Here is a 27,299-nt window from a genome sequence, read left to right as displayed (position 1 = left end):
ACCCACTGTGTTCACTGGACATAGCAGATGACTGATCAGTGTACTGGCCTGCTGCCGGTACCAGGTGATCGCTGTGACCAATTACAGCAGATCACATGACAGCTAGAGTGAAGACACCGCTGGATTCCGGGACAGGTACGTGTCCTAATATTAAAAGTCAGCAGCTACGGTACTTGCATAAATTTTTTTCTGTCAGTGGCTCACAGTAATGAAGCAAGATTACCACCATGACAGACAGGCAGGTAGAGTTTTCAAAAGACAAAGGTCGACAATGGTAGACAGGCTGACAAAAATTAGATTCAAGGTATCGCCACAGGATGGCACTGTGGATACTAAAATGGTTTAGATATGTGCCACGTCCTTTGAATTGGACAGTGGAGAATTATCTGCAATGGTAGGTAGGCTTTTAAAGTTTAAAATGACTCATTGGTTGACGGGAAAAAAAAAAAAAAAGGCGTCTCCTGATAAGTTCACAGGAATCTGAGTCAGACTGACTGCATACAATGTTGACCAAAGCTCAGGAGACATGCATTCAATCCCACTGTACTAGAATGTTGGCCAGGATAAGAATTCATTTTCCTATATAGAGCACTATATGATGGATGTTTCACCCAATATAGTGATATCAAGAGTCCATCTGAGAAGATGAAAGAGCTTTTAGCTGGCTATACCTTGGGCTTGATTACTGTCAGAAGAAAGCAAAGTGCTTTACTCTATCCACTCATATCCTGATAACAAAGAATCAGGAAGAAAAGACAGATCATTTGTGGCTGGACTTTGAAAGCTGTATAGATCTCTGCTCATTATGTTCCAATAATAGCACCGACACAGCACAAGGCAACATGCATTATGGGATGAACAGCACTGGGCCAAGGCACTAGTCCAGCACGAGGATCTATGGAAATGAATGACTATGGCAGCATCAAGCATCAGTAATGCTACCATATCTGCTCTGTGTTTCTATCCAATTGGCCACAATACAACAGAGCTTCTACACTGTACTTTAGTTGTGTCAGGCTTGTGCCTTTACACAGCAAGTTTACCTTTTCATTAAAATGTTCTATGTAATAAAAGGGGCCACAGTATTTAAGAAAAACAAAAAACACATTCTTTGTGAGACAAATTGAGCTTACTTTAACCACTTGGCATCCGCGCTATGGCCGAATGACGGCCACAGTGCGGACCTGAATTCCCGGGAGGCCGTGATATGACGGCCTCCCCTGTGCACACGCTTGGCGCGCGCCTGAGCCCGTTGTGATCACCAAGTCACTGAGACTCGGGTGATCACCGATCTAAGGAAGGGGCCGATCCCGGCCCCTTACCATGTGATCAGCTGTCAGCCAATGACAGCTGATCACACGATGTAAACAAAAGATCGGTAATCTTTTTTTTTTTCTACTCACGCTGACAGCGTGAGTAGAAAAAAAAGCCGATCACCAGCTCAGATGTGAGGGACATCGGTCCCGAAGTGGAAGAGGCACATCTGCCTCATCAGTGCCACCTAACAGTGATACCTACCAGTGCCCACAGTGCCACCTAACAGTGCCCACAAGTGCCACCTATCAATGCCCACCAGTGCCACCTATCAATGCCACCTAGCAGTGCTGCCTATCAGTGTAACTGATCAGTGCCCATAACTGCCCCCTATCAGTGCCCATCACTGCCGCCTCATCAGCGTACATCAATAAAGGAGAAAAATTACCTGTTTTAAATTTTTTATAACAAAATATAAAAAAAAAAAAAATAAAAATTTTTTTTTTTTTTTTTAAATTCAGGTTTTTACATTTTTTTAACAAAAAGTAAAAACTGCAGAGGTGATCAAATACCACCAAAAGAAAGCTCTATTTGTGGTGAAAAAATGATAAAAATTTCATATGGGTACAGTGTTGTATGACCGCGCAATTGTCATTCAAAGTGCGTCAGCGCTGAAAGCTGAAAATTTGTCTGGATAGGAGGGGGGGTTTAAGTGCCCAGTAAGCAAGTGGTTAAAGAAGAACTCGGGGGGGGGGGACATTTTCCCCATGCAGTGGTGCTGTGCCCGCACTGCATGGGTTAATGGCTTGTTTTTGCCTAGGCTAAGGAAAGCAAAGTTATACTTACCTAAATCGGTCAAATCTCCAGTCCCTGCTGCAAAATTAAAAAAATAAAAATCCCATGTACATAAGTATTCACAGCCTTTGCTCAATACTTTGTTGAAGCACCTTTGGCACCAATTACAGCCCCAAGTCTTTTTGAGTATGATGCTACAAACTTGACACCTATTTTTGGACAGTTTCTCCCATTCTTCTTTGCAGGACCTCTCAAGCTCCATCAGGTTGGATTGGGCCATTTTCAGATCTCTCCAGAGATGATCCATTGGGTTCAAGTCTGGGCTCTGGCTAGGGCACTCAAGGGCATTCACAGAGTTGTCCAGTAGTCACTCCTTTGTTATCTTGGCTGAGTGCTTAGGGTTGTTGTCCTGTTGGAAGATGAACCTTCGTCCCAGTCTGAGGTCCAGAGCACTCTGGAGCAGGTTTTCATCAAGGATGTCTCTGTACATTGCTGTGTTCATCTTTCCCTCGATCCTGACTAGTCTCCCATTTCCAGCTGCTGAAAAACATCCCCACAGCATGATGCTGCCACCAACATGCTTCACTGTAGTGATGGTATTGGCCAGGTGATGAGCGGTGTCTGGTTTCCTCCAGACATGACACTTGCCACTCAGGCCAGAGTTCAATCTTTGTTTCATCAGACCAGAGAATTTTGTTTCTCATGGTCTGAGTGTCTTTCAGGTGCCTTTTGGCAAACTCCAGGTGGGCTGTCATGTGCGGTTTACTGAGGAGTGTCTTTCATCTGGCCACCCTACCATATAGGCCTGATTGGTGGAGTGCTGCAGAGATGGTTGTTATTCTGGAAGGTTCTCCTCTCTCCACAGAGAAATGCTGGAGCTCTGTCCATCAGGTTCTTGGTCACCTCCCTGACTAAAGCCTGGTACACACAATCCGATTGTTGGCAGGAATTGTGTGATGACAAACAATTTGCCTAATAGCCCCTTATATATCCACACAGGTGTGTGCCTTTCCAAATCATGTCCCATCAACTGAATTTACCACAGGTGGGCAGCAAATTAAGTTGTAGAAACATCTCAAGGATGATGAGTGGAAACAGGATGCACCTGAGCTCAATTTTGAGCGTCATGGCAAAAGTTGGAATACTTATGTACACTGGATTTTTTTCATTTTTTTTTTTGCAAAGATTTCAAACAAATTTCTCTCATGTTCTCATTATGAGGTATTGTTTGTAGAATTTTGGAGGAAAATTATGAATAAATCCATTTAGGAATAAGGCTGTAACAAAAGTGAAGCGCTGTGAATACTTTCTGGATGCACTGTATAGCCAGAGCCATTTTGCCTATACTTCTGCTATGGATTACAGAAGTGCAGTTCGTTCTGCACTCCCGGGGCCACCCTTTTTTTTTTTTTTTTTTTTTTTTTTTTTAGGCCGACATCACTCAGCCAGTCTAAGCTCAGCAAACCACTGGGAGTCCGAGCCAGCAATTTCCGCCCCCTCCACAGTTCGGCGCTCCAGTGAGCGCTTGGGGGGCAGAGCAGAAAGCCAGTGACTGACATTTTCCAACTCTCTGCAGCCTTAAGACTGAGAACTGAGCGATCAATGGTGTTTGATTACTCAGTTCTCAGTCTTGGAGGTGGAAAGGGACAGATGCAGCTGGGATCCTGCAGCATCCATCTAGGCGAATATGATTGGTTTTAAAGGCTTTTAAAAAACAAAAAAAACAAAACAAAAAAAAAAAAACACTTGACCTCTGGAAGATTTACACTTCTTCCTGACCAGTTCATTTTTTTTTTTTGCAATAAGGCACTGTGTTACTTTAACTGACAAATGCTGTACCCAAATAAAATTTATGCCATTTTTCTCCCACAAATAGAGCCTTTTTTTGGAGGGGGGGGGGGGGTTATTTGATCACCTCAGCGGGTTTTATTTTTTGCGCTAGAGACAAGAAAAATAAATAAATAAATAAATAAATAACAACAACAACAACAACTTTCTGCTATAAAACCTATCCAATAAAAAAAAAAAAAAAAAATATAGGGAAAAATCTAATTTCCTTATAAATTTAGGCCAATATGTATTCTGTTACATATTTTTTGTAAAAAACATCCCAATATGCATATATTGATTGGTTTGCACAAAAGTTATATCGGCTACAAACTATGGTATATATACTGGAATTTTTGTGGAGAGCTGTCGTAGTTCATTGAGTTTTCCTGTCAGGGAGTATCGGCTTACCCATACAGGATGTACAGGAAAGCCGATACTCTGACAGTGTGCAGGAGACCTGCATGGCATCAGCAATCTGCTAATCCCTGGTGCAAAGATGTATAGGCTTCTACAACAAAAAAATAATAAATTCATATTTTTTTACCTGCAAAAAAATTAAAAAAATAAAGCGCATTTATTAGTTTTTTTTTTAAGTGAACTTATTCTTATTCAAGGTCTGCTTGGAAGTGGAAGTGGGTAATATGTCTCTTCTACAATAAAAAGCCTACCTGACAGTAGAGCTGCACGATTTTGGCCAAAATGAGAATCACAACTTTTTTTATTTAGAATAAAAAGATAACAATTCTCTCACTGTAAAATTTTTCACATTATACAAAAAAAAAAAAAAAAATGGATCTTAACTTGAAACCAACAAACGTCAGAAAAAGGTTTAGTATTTAAGTGGTTAAAATTCCATCATTTACACGCCAAAGTGTATTCCTTTGATCTAAAGGACAAATTGTTACAAAGTTTATACTAAGGCTGGGTTCACACTGGTGCGACACGACAGCCGTCCTACTTTGGATCCGACTTTGCCCTGCGACATGAAGCCGGCATGTGTCCGACTTTCAATGAACGGGGATCCGACTTGGATCCCCGCCAATGCCGGCACTGTGTTTGGTATGAATCTTTAGGGGGGAACTCCGCGCCAAATTTTAAATAAAAAACCGGCATGGGTTCCCCCTCCAGAGGCATACCAGGCCCTTGGGTCTGGTATGGACCTTGAGGGGAACCCCCTACGCCGAAAAAACGGCGTGGGGGGTCGCCCCCAATCCATACCAGACCCTTATCCGAGCACGCAGCCCGGCCGGACAGGAATGGGGGTGGGGACGAGCGAGCGCCCCCCCCCTCCTGAACCGTACCAGGCCGCATGCCCTCAACATGGGGGTGGTGCCTTGGGGGAGGGGGCGCGCTGCGGCCCCCCCACCCAAAGCACCTTGTCCCCATGTTGATGAGGACAAGGGCCTCTTCCCAACAACCCTGGCCGTTGGTTGTCGGGGTCTGCGGGCGGGGGTCTTATCGGAATCCGGGAGCCCCCTTTAATAAGGGAGCCCCCAGATCCCGGCCCCCCACCCTATGTGAATGAGTATGGGGTACAGCGTACCCCTACCCATTCACCTAGGAAAAAAGTGTCAATTTAAAAAAAAACACTACACAGATTTTTAAAGCATTTTATTAGACAGCTCCGGGGGTCTTCTTCCGACTTCGGGGGTCTCTCCGGTTCTTCTCCACGCTCTCTGGATCTTCTGCCGGGCTCCTCCGCTCTCTTCTGCTCTTTTGCCGCTCTTTTGCTAAAGCGGAGGAGCCTGGTCTTCAATCTTCTGCCTTCTGCCCTCTTCTCCTGATGTTGACACGACGCTCTCTGGGGCTAGAATGCTCTCTGTGCGCTCTGCTCTGACTTATATAGGCGGTGACCCCGCCCCCTTATGCCGTCACAGTCCCTGGGCATGCTGGGACTATGACGGCATAAGGGGGCGTGGTCATCGGGTTATGACCACGCCCCCTAAAACGTCACAGTCCCAGCATGCCCAGGGACTGTGACGGCATAAGGGGGCGGGGTCACCGCCTATATAAGTCAGAGCAGAGCGCGCAGAGAGCATTCTAGCCCCAGAGAGCGTCGTGTCAACATCAGGAGAAGAGGGCAGAAGGCAGAAGGCAGAAGATTGAAGACCAGGCTCCTCCGCTTTAGCAAAAGAGCGGCAAAAGAGCAGAAGAGAGCGGAGGAGCCCGGCAGAAGATCCGGAGAGCGTGGAGAAGAACCGGAGAGACCCCCGAAGTCGGAAGAAGACCCCCGGAGCTGTCTAATAAAATGCTTTAAAAATCTGTGTAGTGTTTTTTTTTAAATTGACACTTTTTTCCTAGGTGAATGGGTAGGGGTACGCTGTACCCCATACTCATTCACATAGGGTGGGGGGCCGGGATCTGGGGGCTCCCTTATTAAAGGGGGCTCCCGGATTCCGATAAGCCCCCCGCCCGCAGACCCCGACAACCAACGGCCAGGGTTGTCGGGAAGAGGCCCTTGTCCTCATCAACATGGGGACAAGGTGCTTTGGGGTGGGGGGGCCGCAGCGCGCCCCCCTCCCCCAAGGCAACAACCCCCCATGTTGAGGGCATGCGGCCTGGTATGGTTCAGGAGGGGGGGGGGGGGCGCTCGCTCGTCCCCACCCCCATTCCTGTCCGGGCTGCGTGCTCGGATAAGGGTCTGGTATGGATTGGGGGGACCCCCCACGCCGCTTTTTCGGCGTAGGGGGTTCCCCTCAAGTTCCATACCAGACCCAAGGGCCTGGTATGCTCTTGGAGGGGGAACCCATGCCGGATTTTTATCTAAAATTTGGCGCGGAGTTCCCCCTCAAGATGATCTGAGCACAAGTCGCGTGCCGAAGTCGGATCATGCGAGACGGCAATCCGACTTTGATCCGACTTCAATGATAGTCAATAGGCTGAAGTAGGATCAAAGTCGGACCAAAGTAGTACAGGGAGCATTTCTAAAGTCGGAACGACTTGTGTCAGACCAGTTAGGACGGCTCCCATAGGGAAACATTAAATTTCACACGTCATGCGACATGAGCTCCCAATGTCGGAGCGTTTGTCGGACCAGTGTGAACCCAGCCTAAAGAATGGTTGTGAATCTTAGCAGACTGCCCACTTTTTTTTCCCTTTCTTTTGACAGCTGCTGGCTTTAGCAGAGCAGAGAAAATTCTCTGCAATAAAAGAATCGGGAAGTACCTTTGTCAAGATCGTAACGGGAAAAAAAAATTGCGATAACGATTAATCGTTCAGCTCTACCTGACAGCAATTTTTCAATGTAAAGGATTTACTTTACTTAAAAGCAGAACACCAGCCCAAACTAACAAGATAAAAGTTCATAGTAAATGAAAAGACAACAAAAATATGCATTTCATTTATAACATCTCATTTCAATTTACAGTTCTCCCTAAGTGCCGCTCTTCAGCACCTATAAGTGTGAATTCACATACTGCGGTGACAGGCGTTTTACTGCACAACACCTGTCACCGCAAGGACACATGGGACACAATTGTTTTGTATGTGTTCCATTCACACTGCAACTGTGTGACTAGGGCAGACATGCTGCATTTCATTGCAGCGCACAGTGCCCACATGACATGGCAATGTACTGCAGCGAAGCACATACATGTTTTGTACACTACAAATAAAGTTTGTACAAGAAAAAAAAAAAAAAAAAAAAAAAGGGAACCATGTGATGCACCGAATCGTGCACCACACTGCCCCCCCATGCAGCTGGCAATGAAAAGTGAATCGCTCTGACAGGTCTCCGTTATAGTGTGAATTCACCCCAAGTCTTGCAGAAAAAAAAAAAAAAAATGTACCCATGCACATGGCCTATCAGGGTGATACATCTCCAAGATCAGCGCATTTCTGCAGCGGAAGTGGCCGGATGCTTCTGATCAGCCACAGACAGGAAAGCCTGTACTGAGGCCAACACTGGCAGCAGCTGTTTGCATGTAATCCCAACGACTAGAACAATTACCTGTGGTTAGGCACAGATGTGAACCCCTGGATGCAAATTGCGGGCACATCTGTCACTAACTGCTGGCAATCACTCCATGTGAACAGCGTTAGCCTGTCATTCATCTGTCCAGGCTTCTTATCCGCAGCTGATCATATACCTGGCCATACCCACTGTAGACATGTGATGACCCAGAGAGTGTATGGCCCGAAGGCTCCCTTCACACGTGTATGACTCCAAAGTCGCATGACTATGGAAAGCAACTTTGGATGGGTGCCACTTGGATGAGACTCTGACTTTGATCAATGATAGTGGACAACTGTTGCATGTATAATATTCAAGTGCAACTTTCAAGGGTTTACATTGCAGTCTATGGCACTCAAGTTGCATGAAAGTCATGCCAAAGTAGTGCAGGAACCTTTTTAACCACTTGCCTACCGGGCACTTTCACCCCCTTCCTGCCCAGGTCAATTTTCAGCTTTCAGTGATGTCACACTTTGACTGACAATTGTGCGGTCATGTAACACTGTACCCATAGGAATTTATCTTTTTTTTCCACATATAGAGCTTTCCTTTTGGTGGTATTTAATCACTGCTGGGTTTTTTTTATTTTTTTGCTAAATAAAAAAAAAAAAAAAAAAAACACCAAAAATTTTGAAAAATAAAAATAGGATTTTTATTACAGCTTACCTGTAAAATCCTTTTCTTGGAGTACATCATGGGACACAGAGCCTTAATTACTTAATGGGTTACAGGCTACCATCAGGTGTTGATACTGGTATACCCAATCAAGGAAGTTTACTCCCTATATAACCCCTCCTTCTTCCAGGAGCACATCAGTTTTTGTAGCAAAGCAATATACTTTAACCCCATAAAAGAGGGGAGGGACCTCTGTGTCCCATGATGTACTCCAAGAAAAGGATTTTACAGGTAAGCTGTAATAAAAATCCTATTTTCTTTATCGTACATCATGGGACACAGAGACTTAAGTAATTACTTAATGGGACATCCCATAGCAATGCTACTTGAGGGGAGTGAGAAACAACCGGAGGGTACCCCCAGACTTGAGGGCTTATACTTCTGCCTGCAGTACACTGCTCCCAAAGGCGATATCCTCATTCCTCCTTACATCCACCTGATCAAATTTTGTGAATGTATGCACTGAAGACCAAGTTGCCGCCTTACAGATCTGAGCCATGAAGGCCTGATGACGCACTGCCCAAGAAGCACTAACCGCCCTGGTAGAGTGCACCTTAACTTGAAAAGGGGGAATCTTACCCCTTAAATTATAAGTTTGAATTATAACTTGCCAATTCCACTTCGCGACAGTGGATCTAGATGCTGCCTGTCCCTTCGTAGGACGCTCTGGCAGAATAAATAAGACATCCGTCTTACGAATCTGAGCAGTTGTCTTTAAAGAGATTCTCACTGCTCTCACCACATCAAGACAATGTAGCGACTTCTCTTCTCTTCCCTGGAACATGGTTTTGGAAAAAAAAAAAAAAAAAAAAAAAAAAAAAGATGGCAGGACAATATCTTGGTTCAGGTAAAAACCTGAAAACTACTTTTGGCAAAAAGCCTGGACGAGGGTGTAACACCACTCTGTCCTGATGAATAATCAAATATGGCTCTTTATAAGAAAGAGCAGCCAATTCTGAAACCCTCCTTGCTGAGGATATAGCAACCAAAAATACCAACTTCCTTGTCAGACGGACTAAGGGAATATGCTGTATGGGTTCAAATGGCTGTTTTTGTAATACTGACAAAACAAAATTCAAGTCCCAAGGGCTTAAAAGGTGATTTAACTGGCGGATTAATACACATCACCCCTTGCATAAAAACCCTGGACTAAAGAACGCGTAGCAAGCAGTCTTTGAAATAAGATCGATAAGGCTGAGACTTGGCCCTTAATAGTACTCAGGGCCAATTTCTGGTTTCCTTGCATTAATCAAAATAGAGATAACTTACCCGGAAAGGCCACGTTTCCTCAGAATGTGGGTTTCAATAGCCAGGCCGTTAAATTTAGCGTTCGTAAAGTAGGATGGAATATCGACTCCTGTGAGAGCAGGTCTGGCCTTAGTGGGACCATGGATCCTCCACTGCCATCTTTACGATTTCTGCATACCATGACCTTCTGGGCCATGCTGGCGCTGCCAGAATTACCGGTTTTCTTTCCAGCTTGATCCTGCAAATAAGTCGAGGCAGCAATTGAATAGGGGGAAACGCATAGATCAGCGAGAACTGATCCCACAGTATCACCAATGCATCTGTTCTGAATGCGAATGGATCCTTTGTTCTGGACACAAAGTTGACTAACTTTATGTTGAACTGGACGCTAGAAGATCTATGCCTGGAGTCCCCCATCTTTGGCAAACAGCTCAAACATATGTCGGGGTGAAGAAACCATTCCCCTGGGAATATTATGCTGGCGACTTAAAGCGGAGTTCCGGCCGGGAAAAAAAAAAAAAATTAAAAGTCAGCAGCTACAAACACTGTAGCTGCTGACTTTAAATAAGCACACTTACCCGTCCTGGGTGCCCGCGATGTCGGCCGCCTGAGGCTGACCCGTCCCTTGGCTCTCGGGTCCCGGCACTGCCATCCTAACTAAGGGAAAAAGGTTTACGGCTTCACTGCCTGTTTCCTACTGCGCATGCGCAAGTCACGCAGCGCTTTGTGAATGGGACGCGATGTGTTGTGGGACACACAGTTCCCATAACACACTGTACTCCATTCCCCAGAAGACAACGCGGGGAGGAAAAGACTGAACATCATCGTGGAGTAGGAAGAGGCACATTAGGAAGACTGCCTAGCAACAGCCATTTCAGGTGAGTTAATTTTTTTTTTACCTTCATTTTTTTAGGGATTTTTTGATGCAATTTTTTTTTTTGTGGTGGACCTCCACTTTAAGTAGTCCGCGTGTTAATTTTCTATTCCCAGAATGAAGACTGCCGATAGGCACGGAATATTTCTTTCTGCCCAAGTTAGAATATGGTTCACTTCTCTCTGCACTGAGAGATTCTTGGTGCCCCCTTTGGTGAATGATATAGACCACAGCCATGGCATTGACGGATTGGATCCTGTCAGGACAATCCCTTAACCTGGAAGTCCAGGCTTTCAGAGTCAGACGCACTGCCCGAATCTTTAGGATGTTGATGGGCAAGACTTTTTTCGGTTCTTGAACACTGTCCTGGGACAGTTGTCTTCTCTGTCAATTACCACTTTCCAGATAAGTGGTCTGAAGGATTTACCTTTTAGCAGATTCTTTAGTAACCACCAATTGAAGCTTTGGAGCACCCTTGGGGACAACCGCATTGGCAAGTCCAAAGCTTGGATCGTTTTGTTCCAAGCAAATAGAATACTGTTTTGCAACAGTCTCGAATGGAACTGGGCATAGGGAACTGTTTCGAATGAAGCCACCATCCTTTCTAACAACCTCATGCAAAGGTGAATGGAGGGATCTCCTTTTGACCTGACCATCCGCACCAACTCTCTTATGGAGTTGTCTTTTGCCTGGGCAAGAACATCCTTCTTCTGGGTTGTATCTATAATCAGACCCAAATACTCCAGCTTTTTTAGCGGTTTTAAGGGAGACTTCACTAGGTTGAGAACGCAACCCAGAGACTTTTCCAGGTAACTGGTTGTAATGCGTACACCTTACTCCGAACACCGATTGGTCTATTAGCAATAGATCGTCTAGGTATGCCAAGACTGTTTAAGCCCTGTGCCCTTGACCTGGCTAGAGGTGGGGCTAGCACTTTTGTGAACACTCGGGGTGCTGTAGCTGGCCGGAAGGGCAAGGCTATAAACAGAGATTCTGCTGTTCTATTTCAAACCACAGAAACCTTTGGCGAGTGGGAAATATATAGACATGCAGATATGCATCCCTAATGCCGATAGACGCCAGAAATTTTCCTCCTTGTAGGATAGAAACTAATGACCTAATCGATTTCATAGAAAGGAGCGGATCTTCAAGAACTGATTTAGATTCTTTTAGATCTAGAATGGATCTGTTGAATTTCTGCGTGGATCTGTATATGTACAGAAAACGCATGAAAAAGGCAGTGAAGGTTTTAAGGAACCTAAGAAAAAACAGAACTATCAGCTGACTCTACTAGAGGTAGCTTGAAAGAGGCATGAACCATCTCTGTAAGAGATTTGTACCAGCAATTTCTCAGATTGCGAGGCTGAAAAAAGGTTCAACTCCAGTTGTTTCCTCCACAGAGGAGTAATCGGTTTGCTTTTCTTTCCTGAACATCTGAGGGTAACCCTTCATCCTCTACCCACTGTTTCCTTGACAAGGGATCTAAGGTGGGGGAGGGGGATCTAACACGCTTCCTATCCTTGGATAGCGGATGCGGTTAAAGTTGCTAATTTTCCCTTCTAGGCCCTGCAGGGCGGAGGGAAAATGCATTTTCAATCATGTATGCAGGGGCTGAATGTTTATCTCCTCTAGAGTCTGACGGTGGAGGTCGTCGCCACTCCCTAGAGGCAGCTTCTCCTGGCGCAGGGGAAGGAGTCCGTTTTAACCACTTGCCGACCGGGCCATAGCCGAAAGACGGCTGCAGCGCGGTCGGCTAGTTCTGGGTGGACGTCCGTGGGACGTCCTCCCAGAATACTGCTCTCGCGCGCCCCCTGGGGCGCGCACCCGAGAACTTCCGTGACCGCCGGGGCATCACGGATCACGGTAAACAGCCGCTGATCGCGGCCGTTTACCATGTGATCGCTCCGTCAAATGACGGAGCGATCACATGTCAACAGACCGGCGTCATGTCATGACGCCGGTTCCTCCCGCCCCTCTCTGTACCGATCGGTACAGTGCGAGGGGAGAGGGGGAGGGATCGGATGGCAGCACCGCTGTGGGCTGCATGTGTAGTGCCCACAGCGGTGCTCAGTGACAATTGCAGTCCCATCCATCCCTCCATGCTCAGCCATCCCTACAATATAACTCGCAATACTCTGCATAATACTCTGCATAATACCCCGCAATACTCCTCTGCAATATGCCCCGCACTACTCTGCAATATGCCCCGCACTACTCTGCAATATGCCCCGCACTACTCTGCAATATGCCCCGCACTACTCTGCAATATGCCCCGCACTACTCTGCAATATGCCCCGCACTACTCTGCAATATGCCCCGCACTACTCTGCAATACTCTGCAATACCCCGCAATATTCCGCAATTTTTAACCAGTTCCCGCCCACAGTCATATGACGTCCTTGACTTTGAGCGGGGATATCTGAATGATGGGTGCAGCTACAGGCATCATTCAGATATCAGCTTTTTCAGCCGGCGATTTCCTACACCATAAGAATGATCATAGTGGCTGTTACACTGCTTGATCGTTCTTACGGGAGGCGAGAGGGGACGGCCCCCCCTTCCCGCCACCCTCCGGTGCTTCTACCGACTCACCGCTACGATCGAAGCCAAGATCGTTTTTTTGTTTTTTTTATTTCAGGCTTCCCAGCCTAGAGGTGAGATGTGAGGTCTTATTGACCCCATATGTCACTGTAAAGAGGACCTTTCATGCCATATTCCTATTACAAGGATGTTTACATTCCTTGTAATAGAAATAAAAGTGATCAAAAATTTTTTTTGGGGGGAAAAAAGTGTCAAACTAAAATAAATAAAGTAAAATAAACAATAAAAAAAAAAAAAAAAAAAAAAAAGTTTAAAGCGCCCATGTCCGTGTGCTCGCATGCAGAAGCGAACACATACTTAAGTCCCGCCCACATATGAAAACGGTGTTCAAACCACACATGTGAGGTATCACTGCGAACGTTGGAGCGAGAGCAATAATTTTGGCCTTAGACCTCCTCTGTAACTCAAAACATGTAACCAGTAAAAAAACCAGTAAAAAATTTTAAAGCGTCACCTATGGAGATTTTTAAGTAGCGACGTTTGGCACCATTCCACGAGAGTGTGCAATTTTGAAGGGTGACATGTTAGGTATCTATTTACTCGGCGTAACTTCATCTTTCACATTATGCAAAAACATTGGGCTAACTTTACTGTTTTATTTTTTTTTAAAGCACAAAACTGTTTTTTTTCCAAAAAAAACGTGTTCGAAAAATTGCTGCGCAAATACCGTGCAAGATAAAAAGTTGCAACAACCGCCATTGTATTCTCTAGGGTCTTTGCTAAAAAAAAAAATATATATATATATATATATATATATATATATATATATATATATATATATATATATATATATATATATATATATATATATATATATATATATATATATATATATATATATTATATAATGTTTTGGGGTTCTATGTAATTTTCTAGCAAATAAATTATTATTTTTACATGTAGGAGAGAAATATAAGAATTGACCTGGGTGCTCCAGAACGCCTGGAGGTGCTCCCTGCATGTTGGGCCTCTGTATGTGGCCACGCTGTGTAAAAGTCTCACACATGTGGTATCACCATACTCAGGAGTAATAGCAGAATGTGTTTTGGGGTGTAATTTGTGGTATGCATATGCTGTGTGTGAGAAATAACCTTCTAATATGACAATTTTGTGAAAAAAAAAAAAGAAAAAAAAAAAATCTTGATTTTGCAAAGAATTGTGGGAAAAGATGACAATTTCAAAAAAACTCACCATGCATCTTACTAAATACCTTGGAATGTCTTCTTTCCAAATAGGGGTCATTTGGGGGGTATTTGTACTTTTCTGGCATGTTAGGGTCTCAAGAAATTAGATAGGACGTCAGTACTTCAGGTGTGATCAATTTTCAGATATTGGCACCATAGCATTTGGACTCTCTAACATTCACAAAGACCAAATAATATACACCAAGTTGTACTTATTTTTACCAAAGATATGTAGCAGTATAAATTTTGGCCAAAATTTACGAAGAAAAATTACTAATTTGCTAAATTTTATAAAAGAAACAAAAAAAAAATTCATTTTTTTACCAAATTTTCAGTCTTTTTTCTTTTATAGCGCAAAAAATAAAAAACCCAACGGTGATTAAATACCACCAAAAGAAAGCTCTATTTGTGTGAAAAAAAGGACAAAAATTTTATATGGGTACAGTATTGTATGACTGAGTAATTGTCATTCAAAGTGTGAGAGCAACGAAAGCTGAAAATTGGTCTGGTTAGGAAGGGGGTTTAACCACTAAGCCACCGCCCACCGTCATATGACGGCTGGACGAGGCTTCCATTGTTCTGGGAGGACGTCATATGACGTCCTCGCATTCCCGAGCCACTAGGGGGCGCGCGCGCGCCAGCTGTGTCACTCAGGACCCGGTGCGCGTGCCCGGCGGCCGCGATGTCCGCCGGGCACCCGCGATTGCCGGGTAACAGAGCAGGACCGTGGATCTGTGCATGTAAACACAGATCCACGTCCTGTCAGAGAGGAGAGGAGACCGATGGCGTGTCCCTTGTACATAGGGACAGCGATCGGTCACCTCCCCCAGTCAGTCCCCTCCCCCCACAGTTAGAATCACCTCCTTAGGCAATACATTAACCCCTCGAGCTCCCCCTAGTGTTAACCCCTTCCCTGCCAGTCACATTTACACAGTAATCAATGCAATTTTATAGCACGGATCGCTGTATAAATGTGAATGGTCCCAAAAATGTGTCAAAAGTGTCCGATGTGTCCGCCGCAATATCGTAGTCACAATAAAAATTGCAGATCGCCGCCATTACTAGTAAAAAATAAATAAATAATAAAAATGCTATAAATCTATCCCGTATTTTGTAGACGCTATAACTTTTGCGCAAACCAATCAATATACGCCTATCGCAATTTTTTTTTACCAAAAATATGTAGAAGAATACGTATCGGCCTAAACTGAGGAAAAAATTTGTTAAAAAAAAAAAAAAAAAATTGGATATTTATTATAGCAAAAAGTAAAAAATATTGTGTTTTTTCAAAATTGTCCCTCTTCTTTTGTTTATAGCGCAATAAATAAAAACCGCAGAGGTGATCAAATACCACCAAAAGAAAGCTCTATTTGTGGGGAAAAAATGATAAAAATGTAATTAAGGTGCAGTGTAACACGACCGCGCAATTGTCATTCAAAGTGCGACAGCGCTGAAAACTGAAAAATGGCTTGGGCAGGAAGGGGGTGTAAGTGCCCTGTATTGAGGTGGTTAAGTGCCCAGTGGTCAAGTGGTTAAATAAAAGGACGTTTATACCTTCTTTTTGGGCAAAAAAAAAAAAGTACCTTTCCTGCTAGAAATCATTTGGATGTATTTGACCAAATTCTCCCCAAATAGTCGCTCCCCATGAAAGGGGAAACTAGTCAGAAGCTTTTTTGCAAGATGCTTTGGCTGACCAACCCTTTAACCACCCATGATTTTTAGCCACAAGCGTAAGGCGGGATGCTTGGTGGATAGAGTCCCTTTATGGCCTCTATGGCAAAACATGGCGCCCTTGGTAGTTCGGCTACTCATGGGCCTGTTGTGCAGGGACCTCCCTAAGGGCCTCTTGAACTGCTCCTTTTAGGGACTGACAGGTGCCTATTGCAGCGACTGCAGGCTGAGAACGGCACTTACCAGGAAAAAGAGGATTTTAACAAAAAAAAAAAAAAAAAAAAAAAAAAACAACTTATCATCTTTAAACATTTGTGCATTGTCTACTGGACAAGTTATGCTGGAAATCGCAACACCTACTGCTGGTACTTTCCATCTTTTGTGAATTTCTCCTCCATGGGATAGAGAACTGAGAAAAAAAAAGCTTATCCCAATGATCCCATTTAACATAAATAAGCTTTTCTAGTAATGCATGAAAAAGCTGTAAAGGTTTTAAAGAACCCAAGGAAGGGACTGAACATTCAGCTGACTGTTAGGGGTAGCATGAAAGTGGAATGAACCATCTCCTTAAGGGTTTGTACCATCAATCTCTCAGATTGCGAGGTTGCATAAGGTTCATCCATTGTTGTTTCCGCCGCAGAGGAAAAATCGGCTTATTTTTCTACGTGATCGCCTGAGGGTAGTACCTCATCCTGTGCCCACTGTTCCCTTGTAAAGGGTTTGAGGTGGGGAAGGGGGATCTAGCACACTTCCTATCCCCTTAGATGGAGGATGAGATTAAAGCTACTAATCTTCCTTCTAAGCCCTGCAGGGCAGAGGAAAATGCATCTTCAGTCACGTATACAGGGTCTGAAGTGTGAGAAGCAGTTGCACCAACAATCCGTTCCAAAGACTCACCCTGGCTTGCCATATCTGGTATCTCCGGAGAGGATGACAGTGTGGAGGCATGGCTGGAGCTCCCAGTGCCTGGGGGTGGAACTTTTGGTGCCTTTAGTAGTAACCTTGGAAGCCATAGTGCTAGGCACAAAAGCAGAGGTACTCTAATGCCGCGTACACACGGTCGGACTTTTCGTCTACAAAAGTCCGACAGACTTCCGACGTACCTTCGGCGGACTTGCGGCAGACTTTCTTACGAACGGACTTGCCTACACACGACCACACAAAAGTCCGACGGATTCGTACGTGATGACGTACACCGGACTAAAATAAGGAAGTCCATAGCCAGTAGCCAATAGCTGCCCTAGCATGGGTTTTTGTCCGTCGGACTAGCACACAGACGAGCGGATTTCGGGGTCCGTCGTACTTACGACGTAAAGATTTGAAGCATGTTTCAAATCTAAAGTCCGTCGGATTTGAGGCTAAAAAAGTCCGTTGAAAGTCCGGAGAAGCCCACACACGATCGGATTACCAGCCAGCTTTAGTCCGTCAGCGTCCATTGGACTTTTGTAGACGAAAAGTCCGACCGTGTGTACGCGGCATAAGAACTGTTCTATTTGCTGAGCAATAGTAGGAAAAACAATGGCAGCATAGATTAATCTGATGCTAAACAATAATGTCTTTTCCTGTACTGAAAATGCCTGTGTACACCCCTCACGTGCTCCAGCGCTCCTCTGTCCTATTGCAGCCTTGCTTCAGCTGCTCTGGTAGACATTTTTAGCTCTCAGAGCACAGCTTTTAACCCCTCAGGTGTAAACCTGATTGTCTATGCGCCGTGTGCTTTCCAAGGACGCTGAGTCGGCACACGGTGCTGACTGCTTAAGCCACTCCCCTTTCCCGACCCTCCTTCTTTCAAAGTAAAAACCTGAGCTTCAGTCTGAGACCAGGAGAGGAGGCTGCAGCCGCCATGCGGCAATACGGTCTCTGGCTGTTTGTATCACTTGATATCACTTTAACATGCAAGTAAATGTCTTTTAGCCACCCCGCACCCCTCAAGGGGGGAGGGGCACCTTTGTCAGTCTTTAGTGCTTATTACACTGATTTACAGGTGTTATAAATGTAATGTACCATAGTACATGTACCCCCAGCCACTCAGTTTCCCCAACAGGGGGGGGGGGTGAAGAGGAGAACCCCCTCCAGCTGCTAGGACACATGTTGTAAGTTTAGCACAGATTAGCGGGGTATATGCATTCCTACTCCCTCTAGAGGAGGGAAAGAAAAGTCATAGGTGGGCTTTGCAGTTCCTATGCTTTTCCTTGCTGCAGGATACTGCTGAAAACAGACAGATCCAAACTTCACCCATCACGGTGGGCAGCGTAGTTAAACCTTCAAAGACCATGCTGCTTGCATGGGAAAAGGAATGCTGATAACCAGCTTCTGTTTACATGGCGATCAGCTGTGACTGTACACAGCTGATCACGTGGTAAAGAACTGCTGATTGACTCTATACCTCAATCTGTGATCAGTAGTGTCCACCTGTGGGCATGCAGCGGGATCATGGGAGATCATCATATGATGCATTCTTAGAACTGGCCGGCAAGTAGTTAAAGTTGCTGCGACTTTAAAGGGGTTGTAAAGATGTTTTTTTTTTTTTTTTAAAATAACAAACATGTTATACTTACCTCCTCTGTGCAGCTCGTTCTGCACAGAGTGGCCCCGAACCTGGTCTTCTGGGGTCCCTCGGCGGCTGTTTCAGCTCCTCCCCGCAAGCATTTACCACCTTAATGCGAGCTCCCTCGCACGGTGGTGAGTGCTTGCGGGCGCGCTCCCGTGATACAGCCGGCGGCTATAGCCGCTCGCTGTATCACTCGGCCCCGCCCCCCGGCGCGCCACGTCATCGGATGTGATTGACAGCAGCGCGAGCCAATGGCTGCGCTGCTTTCAATCCATCCACTGCAGCCAATCAGCGACCAGGCTGAGCTGCAATGAAGCTGACGAGGACGAGGAGCGAAGATTCGAGGCGTCAGGTAAGTAAAACGGGGGGGCTGGGGGCGGCGGTACTGTCAAAAGTTTTTTCACCTTAATGCATAGAATGCATTAAGGTGAAAAAATTTTTACCTTTACAACCCCTTTAAGTCACACATATTTGAATGGTTGTCATTGAAAACATGGGGTGAATTTGGGTCCAAAGTCACATGAACAGTCTCACAAGTGTGAATGGAGCCTAACCGGCTGTGTGCATGAGCCGCAATTGTAGCCCATTTCTGATCTCTATGGCCTGCTTTTTATTAAATCACATGAGATCGAAGGGCCCATAGGAAATAAGGCGTGTATTCAATTACTGTTATTTCCATTCCGAAGTCTTCCTGCACTGCCAGACAAGTCAAGTCTCATGTGGCTGGCACTGCGTTTAAAAGCTGTCCTTTACAATAGAATACATCGCTGGTCAGAGGCATGTGACTGAAAACAAAACACAGCAAGAGGCCGCCTCCGATCTGCTCTGTCTACATTACAAACATGTCCATAGAAACTGTTCAGAACTGTCATCCATGTCATGGCCATCTCCTGACCTCAGACATGCCAACACAAGGAAGAACCATTTGTCTGCAGAACGTTCTAATCACGCTTCAGACAAAACTTAGTTTGTAAACCCTTTTCACGGAGGCGCTTTTCAGACGTTTTAGTGCTAAAAACAGCACCTCTCACGCCTCCCCGGTGTGAAATCCTGCGTGCTTCACACTGGAGCGGTGCGCTTGCGGGACAGGAAAAAAACTGCAAGCCGCATCTTTGGGGCGGTGCGGAAGCGGCGTATACAAACATTCCTGAACCGGCCTGCCCATTGGAATGAATGGCAGCGCTGCCATGTGCTTCAGCAGGGCCACAACATGGGCATTTTTAACCTTTTCTTCGAAAGTGCCCTGCTAGTGGGCGAAAAGTGCAGCTAAAACAACGGTAAAGTGCCGCTAGTAAAGCTAGGGTGCTTTCATGTGAAAGTAGCTCGTTTTGTGGATGTGTGCAAAATTGGGAGGATTTGTCATTCATTTACAAAATGTGTAAAAGAAAAATAATGTGTCACACTTGTGGTCATGATTTTGTATACATTCATGAAATGCTCAACTGTGACTGGGGGCTAAAACAGGCAGTGCCATGTGTTCTCACAATGACATCACACTTTGTTTTGTTTTTATGACATCACAAGTCTGTCAGCATTTCTACACAACACAACCTTATCATTGTTCTGGTGTATATGGGACAGAGATATACACCTTATAGGAGGGAGAGATCCGGGCTCTGCACAGTGCTGACAGTCCTACTACTACAGTGAGGAGCGTCCCCCCTCCATGTACAGGACGTCCAGTGCCCGGACTCCTCTCCCCCCCGACTCCTCTCCCCTCCGGTGCCCGGACTCCTCCCCCCCCCACATCACACCTCGGGGAAAAGTTGGTGTGAAGTTGGCAGTCCCCGCCCCCTCCTACCTTACTGAACACCTCCAGGTCATCGTCCTCATCAAAGCGCAGAGCCTCCGGGGACAGGGCGGACAGGAGGGCGCTGTGCCCGGGACTCATACCGCCCGGAGAACCCGAAACACCCGCCGAGCCGGACTCCATCTGTACCGAATGTCACAGCTGGAGAGGAGGGGGCGGGGATGGAAGTGACGTCAGGAAAGGGCGGGGTGGACTCTGCTTTACTATGCTGTATGGCTGTAGTGATCAGCATGAGGAGTCAACTATAAAGTATAAAGAGCGATGAGATATATTGAGCGGTGTGTACTCCGCCACTGCTCTGCATGCCCCATTATACATCACATACTCCGCCACTGCTCTGCATGCCCCATTATACATCACATACTCCGCCACTGCTCTGCATGCCGCATTATACATCCCATACTCCGCCACTGCTCTGCGTGCCCCGTTATACATCCCATACTCCGCCACTGCTCTGCATGCCCCATTATACATCCCATACTTCGCCACTGCTCTGCATGCCCCATTATACATCCCATACTCCGCCACTGCTCTGCATGCCCCATTATAATCACATACTCCGCCACTGCTCTGCATGCCCCATTATACATCACACACTCCGCTACTGATCTGCATGCCCCATTATACATCACATACTCGCCACTACTCTTCATGCCCCATTATACATCACATACTCCGCCACTGCTCTGCATGCCCTATTATACATCACATACTCCGCCACTGCTCTGCATGCCCTATTATACATCACATACTCCGCCACTGCTCTGCATGCCCCATTATACATCACATACTCCGCCACTGCTCTGCATGCCCTATTATACATCACATACTCCGCCACTGCTCTGCATGCCCTATTATACATCACATACTCCGCCACTGCTCTGCATGCCCCATTATACATCACATACTCCGCCACTGCTCTGCATGCCCCATTATACATCACATACTCCGCCACTTCTCTGCATGTCCCATTATACATCACATACTCCGCCACTGCTCTGCATGCCCCATTATACATCACATACTCCGCCACTTCTCTGCATGTCCCATTATACATCACATACTCCGCCACTGCTCTGCATGCCCCATTATACATCATATACTCCGCCACTGCTCTGCATGCCCCATTATACATCACACACTCCGCCACTGCTCTGCATGTCCCATTATACATCACATACTCCGCCACTGCTCTGCATGCCCCATTATACATCCCATACTCCGCCACTGCTCTGCATGCCCCATTATACATCCCATACTCCGCCACTGCTCTGCATGCCCCATTATACATCCCATACTCCGCCACTGCTCTGCATGCCCCATTATACATCCCATACTCCGCCACTGCTCTGCATGCCCCATTATACATCATATACTCTGCCACTGCTCTGCATGCCCCATTATACATCACATACTCCGCCACTGCTCTGCATGCCACATTATACATCACATACTCCGCCACTGCTCTGCATGCCCCATTATAATCACATACTCCGTCACTGCTCTGCATGCCCCATTATACATCACATACTCCACCACTGCTCTGCATGCCCCATTATACATCACATACTCCGCCACTGCTCTGCATGCCCCATTATAATCACATACTCCGCCACTGCTCTGCATGCCCCATTATACATCACATACTCCGCCACTGCTCTGCATGCCCCATTATACATCACATACTCCGCCACTGCTCTGCATGCCCCATTATAATCACATACTCCGCCACTGCTCTGCATGCCCCATTATACATCACACACTCCGCTACTGATCTGCATGCCCCATTATACATCACATACTTGCCACTACTCTGCATGCCCCATTATACATCACATACTCCGCCACTGCTCTGCATGCCCTATTATACATCACATACTCCGCCACTGCTCTGCATGCCCCATTATACATCACATACTCCGCCACTTCTCTGCATGCCCCATTATACATCACATACTCCGCCACTGCTCTGGATGTCCCATTATACATCACATACTCCGCCACTGCTCTGCATGCCCCATTATACATCACATACTCCGCCACTGCTCTGGATGTCCCATTATACATCACATACTCCGCCACTGCTCTGGATGTCCCATTTTACATCACACATTCTCCATTATAGATCACATACTCCGCCATTCTGACACTACTATAAACCCAGCACACACCCAGAGTGTGGGTGCCACCAGTGTGCCCGTTTTCACTGCATACTAGCACATTATAAAAGACTTACCTTAAAACGAAGCCCTCTGGCGGTGCGCTGTCACCGCTGACATGGCTTCCATCTTCACATGGTTTTCCTTCTGGGTTCGCAGACTCTGGCCATCTTACTGGCCGATGTGTGATGAGGTCACTCTCGGGCATGCACGCAGGAGTCTCATCCACGGCACACAGCTCTGAACGAACAGCATGGGTATGTGACGTCACCGGCTGCTACTCGCTAGGATATCTGCTAAGTGGATGTACAGTATTTAGGAGATATTCATTTTACCTACAGGTAAGTTTTATCATAAGATTACTTGTACGTAAAAATAAAAAAAACAAGAGTTTACTATCACTTTAAAGTGGTTGTAAACCTCAGACATGAAATATGAACAAAGCATATCCCTCTATAGTGTGTACTTGTCTCAATTAGGAGCACTAAGTGTCATTTCTCTCTGCTGCTTTATTACTCTGCTATCAGCATGAATCACTTCCAACTTGTTTTCCTGACACCAAGAGAAAAAAAGGTGACAGGGAAAGAAGCTCCAGTGGATTGACAGCCTCAGCTCTGTTCCTGTGTGAAGGGGGGTTGTGCTTTCCCTCCAATCAGCTCTCAGAACTCTCCTCACTGAGCTCTGTAGAGTGTAATTTAAACTCTTATCCCATTTTTTTTCTGAATGCTTTGAACAGTGTTATGAATTAAGGATTTGAATGGCTGAAGGGAAGACTGCATATAAACAGGTACAGGTATCACCTGAGGCCACTTTAGGCATCCAGCTGCATAACCAGCAGAAGGTCAGGTTAGGTTAGTCTCTATGCTCTGCACCACCTTGCCCTGCAAAGGGCCCTTTAAATCAGCTCTGCAGGAAATTACATCTTAGCAGCTCTGGGGTATCTCACTCAAATGCCCCATCTACCTAGGGCTCCTCCCATACTGGCATTTATATGGGCACTAACTACACCCATGACATCAAGGAGGGACTTTTCTAAAAGGAGAGATTCCACCTAATTACAGCTTTCTCCTTACCATACCACAACAGGAACAGAGACATCTAGTGGCAGGCAAGCTAACCGCACCTGCCAACAAGTCAACATATTTCATATAAGCATGGGTTTTATTTGAGGAGGCCATAACTTCATAGCAATCAGCAGGTTCCCGATCTTGTGCTTACCTTTTTTCTTGTGCACCCACAGACAACAGATGAGCTTGCCCAGTCTTACCAATGAGATCAGACAGCAGATTGTCATTTCTCTGGTCATCTGATCCAAACCAGCATCCCAAGCTAACTGTTTTCAGGAGAAAATGTTGCTTTTTAGAGTTGGATCCATTCTTTCATGGTTCTTGTTCTGCCTGGGATAAAGGTGACACTCCATTAGTTTTTTTTTTTCTGTCCATAAATATACAGGTGCATCTCATAAAATTAGAATATCTTCAAAAAGTTAATTTATTTCAATTATTCAATTAAAAAAGTGAAACTAATATATTTTATATAGATATGTTACACATAGAGTGATATATTTCAAGCTTTTCTTTGTTTTAATTTTGATTATTATGGCTTACAGCTAGTGAAAACCCAAAATTCAGTATCTCAGAAAATTTGAATATTACATAAGACCAATAAAAAAAAAAGATTTTTAATACAGAAATGTTGGCTTACTGAAAAGTATGTCCATGTACAGTATAGTATGCACTAAATACTTGGTCGGGGCTCCTTTTGCATGAATTACTGCATCAATGCGGCATGACATGGAGGCGATCAGCCTGTGGCACTGCTGAGGTGTTATGGAAGCCCAGGTTTCTTTGGTAGTGGCTTTCTGGTCATCTGTATTATTGGGTCTGGGGTCTCTCATTTTCCTCTTGACAATACCCCACAGATTCTCTATGGGGTTTAGGTCAGGTGAGTTTGCTGGCCAATCAAGCACAGTGATACCATTATCATTAAACAAAGTATTGGTACTTTTGGCAGTTTGGGCAGGTGTCAAGTCCTGCTGGAAAATGAAATCAGCCTCTCCATAAAGCTGGTCAGTAGAGGGAAGCATGAAGTGATCTAGAATTTCCTGGTAGAGGGCTGCGCTGACTATGGACTTGATAAAACACAGTGGACCAACACCAGCAGATGACATGGTTTCCCAAATCATTATGGACTGTGAAAACTTCACACTGGACCTCATGCAACTTGGATTCTGTGCCTCTCCACTCTTCCTCCTGTTAAATCAGATTAGGGAGTCTCCAAACAAGACCATTCAGATGAGATAGTAGATCCAAATCTTGAAAAAAATGAGGTGCTTTTATTCACTGCAGTGTAGAAATACAACACAAACCAGAGACCCAGCTCAGGTGAGCCGAGCAAAGGAACTATCTCTGTCTTTCAAACATTAAGTTAAACAATTTATACTTAACAATATGCATAAGGTCTAGGTGTGTTTTAGGCTGTAATCTAGGTGTGACTGTATAGTTAGTCCAATCAGCATTCATATCTTCTTAATAGCAAGCAAACAGTTAAATAGGTGGTAAAATCATGTGACTGATAGAAATTGATACTGGACGTGGACGCTGCCATGACAGTTCCAGCTCAGACTGGATAGATAAGACAGCCCAATTTTGAGCCATCTTTTGGGTTCTTATCAGCAGTTCATGTCATCACATCTCCAACAGTTTTGTTTTCTCAGGAATAGAAACAAAAATGCCTAAGGAAAGTAAGAAACAAGTGTGTTATAAATTCTTAAAGTGATAGTCTATATATATATATATATATATATAGATATATATATATAATCTTAACATTATCAGACCCCTATAATTCTACTCATTTCCCTCCTCTTGACCCCCATATCTTCCCACTTAATGTGATACCAGAGGGTCCACAGTAATACTTCACATCTAAGTGGAATAAAGCTCTTCTTAGGGTGTATGTGGATACATATCTTTACTCATTCGTATCATCCATCTCTGCATTATACAAATCTGCTAATCTGATAGCACTCTATTTCTTCCTTGGGGTAATTTTCCTCAGTTCTAACTTTAATTGTAGTAATCTTTTGTATTTCACATTTAGCACACCTGAAAAAAACAAATAAACAAGCAATCCTATAACGATGATTCCTACAGGGACAAAAAATAATTAGTTGAATCCCTGAAAATTTACCATCTCTAAACAAAATGTAATCTGGGTTTGTCATTATTTCTATCATAATGTCACATTGTATACCTTTTTTCCTTACTAAACAAGGGGATATTCCCAAGGGTCTTAAGTTATATTTAGCATAAAATATATTTTCACAATAATAGAACATAGCATAAAATATATATTTTGACAATAATAGAACATTTGTGGTATTTCTAGACATACTGTTTTTTGGCCAGCTTTGTATTGCTTAAAATCAGAATGAAGGTAAGTGGGTTTAACGTCTGGGGCCTTGTTAAGGCCAATTTTTGGCTTGGCCCATAAGGATACCGTTTTCCAGGTGGTTAAATTAGTGGGAAAGGATATCACATGTGCGCCTTCTTGAACTATCTTGCCTATGTGAACAGATCATTTACCCCTTATGCCTGTTAGCATGTGTAATTTGTACAGGTGATTTTCCTCTATAGCCTTGACTGCTAAGATCAAGCTTAAGGCATAACAATAGTTTACTCATCTTTTGAAATTAGCTGTACTTTCTTGAAATGGCTGGCATGTATCCATGTCACTTTACAGCTGTAGCAGTTGTCAGGAGCACTTGGAAGGGTCCTTCAAACTTTGGTCCCAACGGTACTTTCACGTGTTCTTTTGCTAGGACCCAGTCACCTGGTTGTAAATCATGTGTTCCAGTTACTTCATCTGGATCTGAAATTGAATTAAAAACAAGGTTGTGCATTGCAGTTTGTTGTTTTTATTAGACACTTACATAAAAAGCAAAATCATTATACATTACAGCAGTCTGATGTGGAAAATACAACCTGTCTTAGGTGGCCCCCCAAACAAAATCTCATAATGGCTCAAGTTCTCTGACGTATAAGTAGGGGTAGTCCTAATGCTGTAAAGAACCAGAGGCAACAGTTCTGGCCATTGTTTCTTTACTGACCCGTCCTTCCTTTCCTGCATTCATTTAGCTAGCCTGTCTTTAATGATTCCATTATATTTTTCTACCTTCTCTGAACTCTGAGGATGACAGGGGCATGGAAGACCGACCTGCTTAATTCCCAAGTCCTTGCATATAATTTGCATGATCTGTCCAGTAAAATGTGTTCCTCTGTCACTCTCTATGGTTTCAGGGACTCCAAAGTGGCATATCATTTCAGAAAGGAGCTTTCTTGCTATTGTTTTGGCATTTGCTTTAGCCACCAGCCAGGCTTCTATCCAGTCCGAAAACATGTCTACGCACACCAAAACATATTGGTATTTTCAAACAAACACTCTTGCGCATTAGTGTGATGGCCGGGTGATTGATGACTCAAGGGATAGTGTCTTTGGCCTTGCTGCCCTCCTGGATAGGGGATATCCTAGTAGTCACAGAAAAGATAAAAAGGAAAGGGCACACCAGCCTTGTGCATTATCCCAAGATAATTTATTAATAAAAAATTATGTAAAATACTACTCACATACATGTGATGAATAAAAAGCTTGCGAAGGCCACTTGGATGTAGCAATCAATCATAGAGCCGACAG

At 44.7% G+C, this 27,299-nt stretch overlaps 1 protein-coding gene across 2 annotated transcripts in view; it reads right to left on the bottom strand.

Annotated features, from left to right (window-relative positions):
- SNX7 (sorting nexin 7) overlaps nucleotides 1-20,617 on the bottom strand; it is a 210,070-nt gene extending 189,453 nt beyond the window's left edge. For both annotated transcript variants that reach the window (XM_073593096.1, XM_073593097.1), the window contains exon 1: nucleotides 20,437-20,617. In XM_073593096.1, coding sequence (XP_073449197.1) covers nucleotides 20,437-20,568 — 132 coding nt within the window. In that variant the 5' untranslated portion in view covers nucleotides 20,569-20,617. The remainder of the gene's footprint in view (nucleotides 1-20,436) is intronic.
- Between the last annotated feature and the right edge of the window lie 6,682 nt (nucleotides 20,618-27,299).

This window comes from Aquarana catesbeiana, linkage group LG07 (genome assembly GCF_042186555.1).
Source record: "Aquarana catesbeiana isolate 2022-GZ linkage group LG07, ASM4218655v1, whole genome shotgun sequence".
Taxonomy (NCBI): domain Eukaryota; kingdom Metazoa; phylum Chordata; class Amphibia; order Anura; family Ranidae; genus Aquarana; species Aquarana catesbeiana.
The sequence above is the reverse complement of the archived record's forward strand: the minus strand, read 5'-3'. Positions and strand labels throughout refer to the sequence as shown.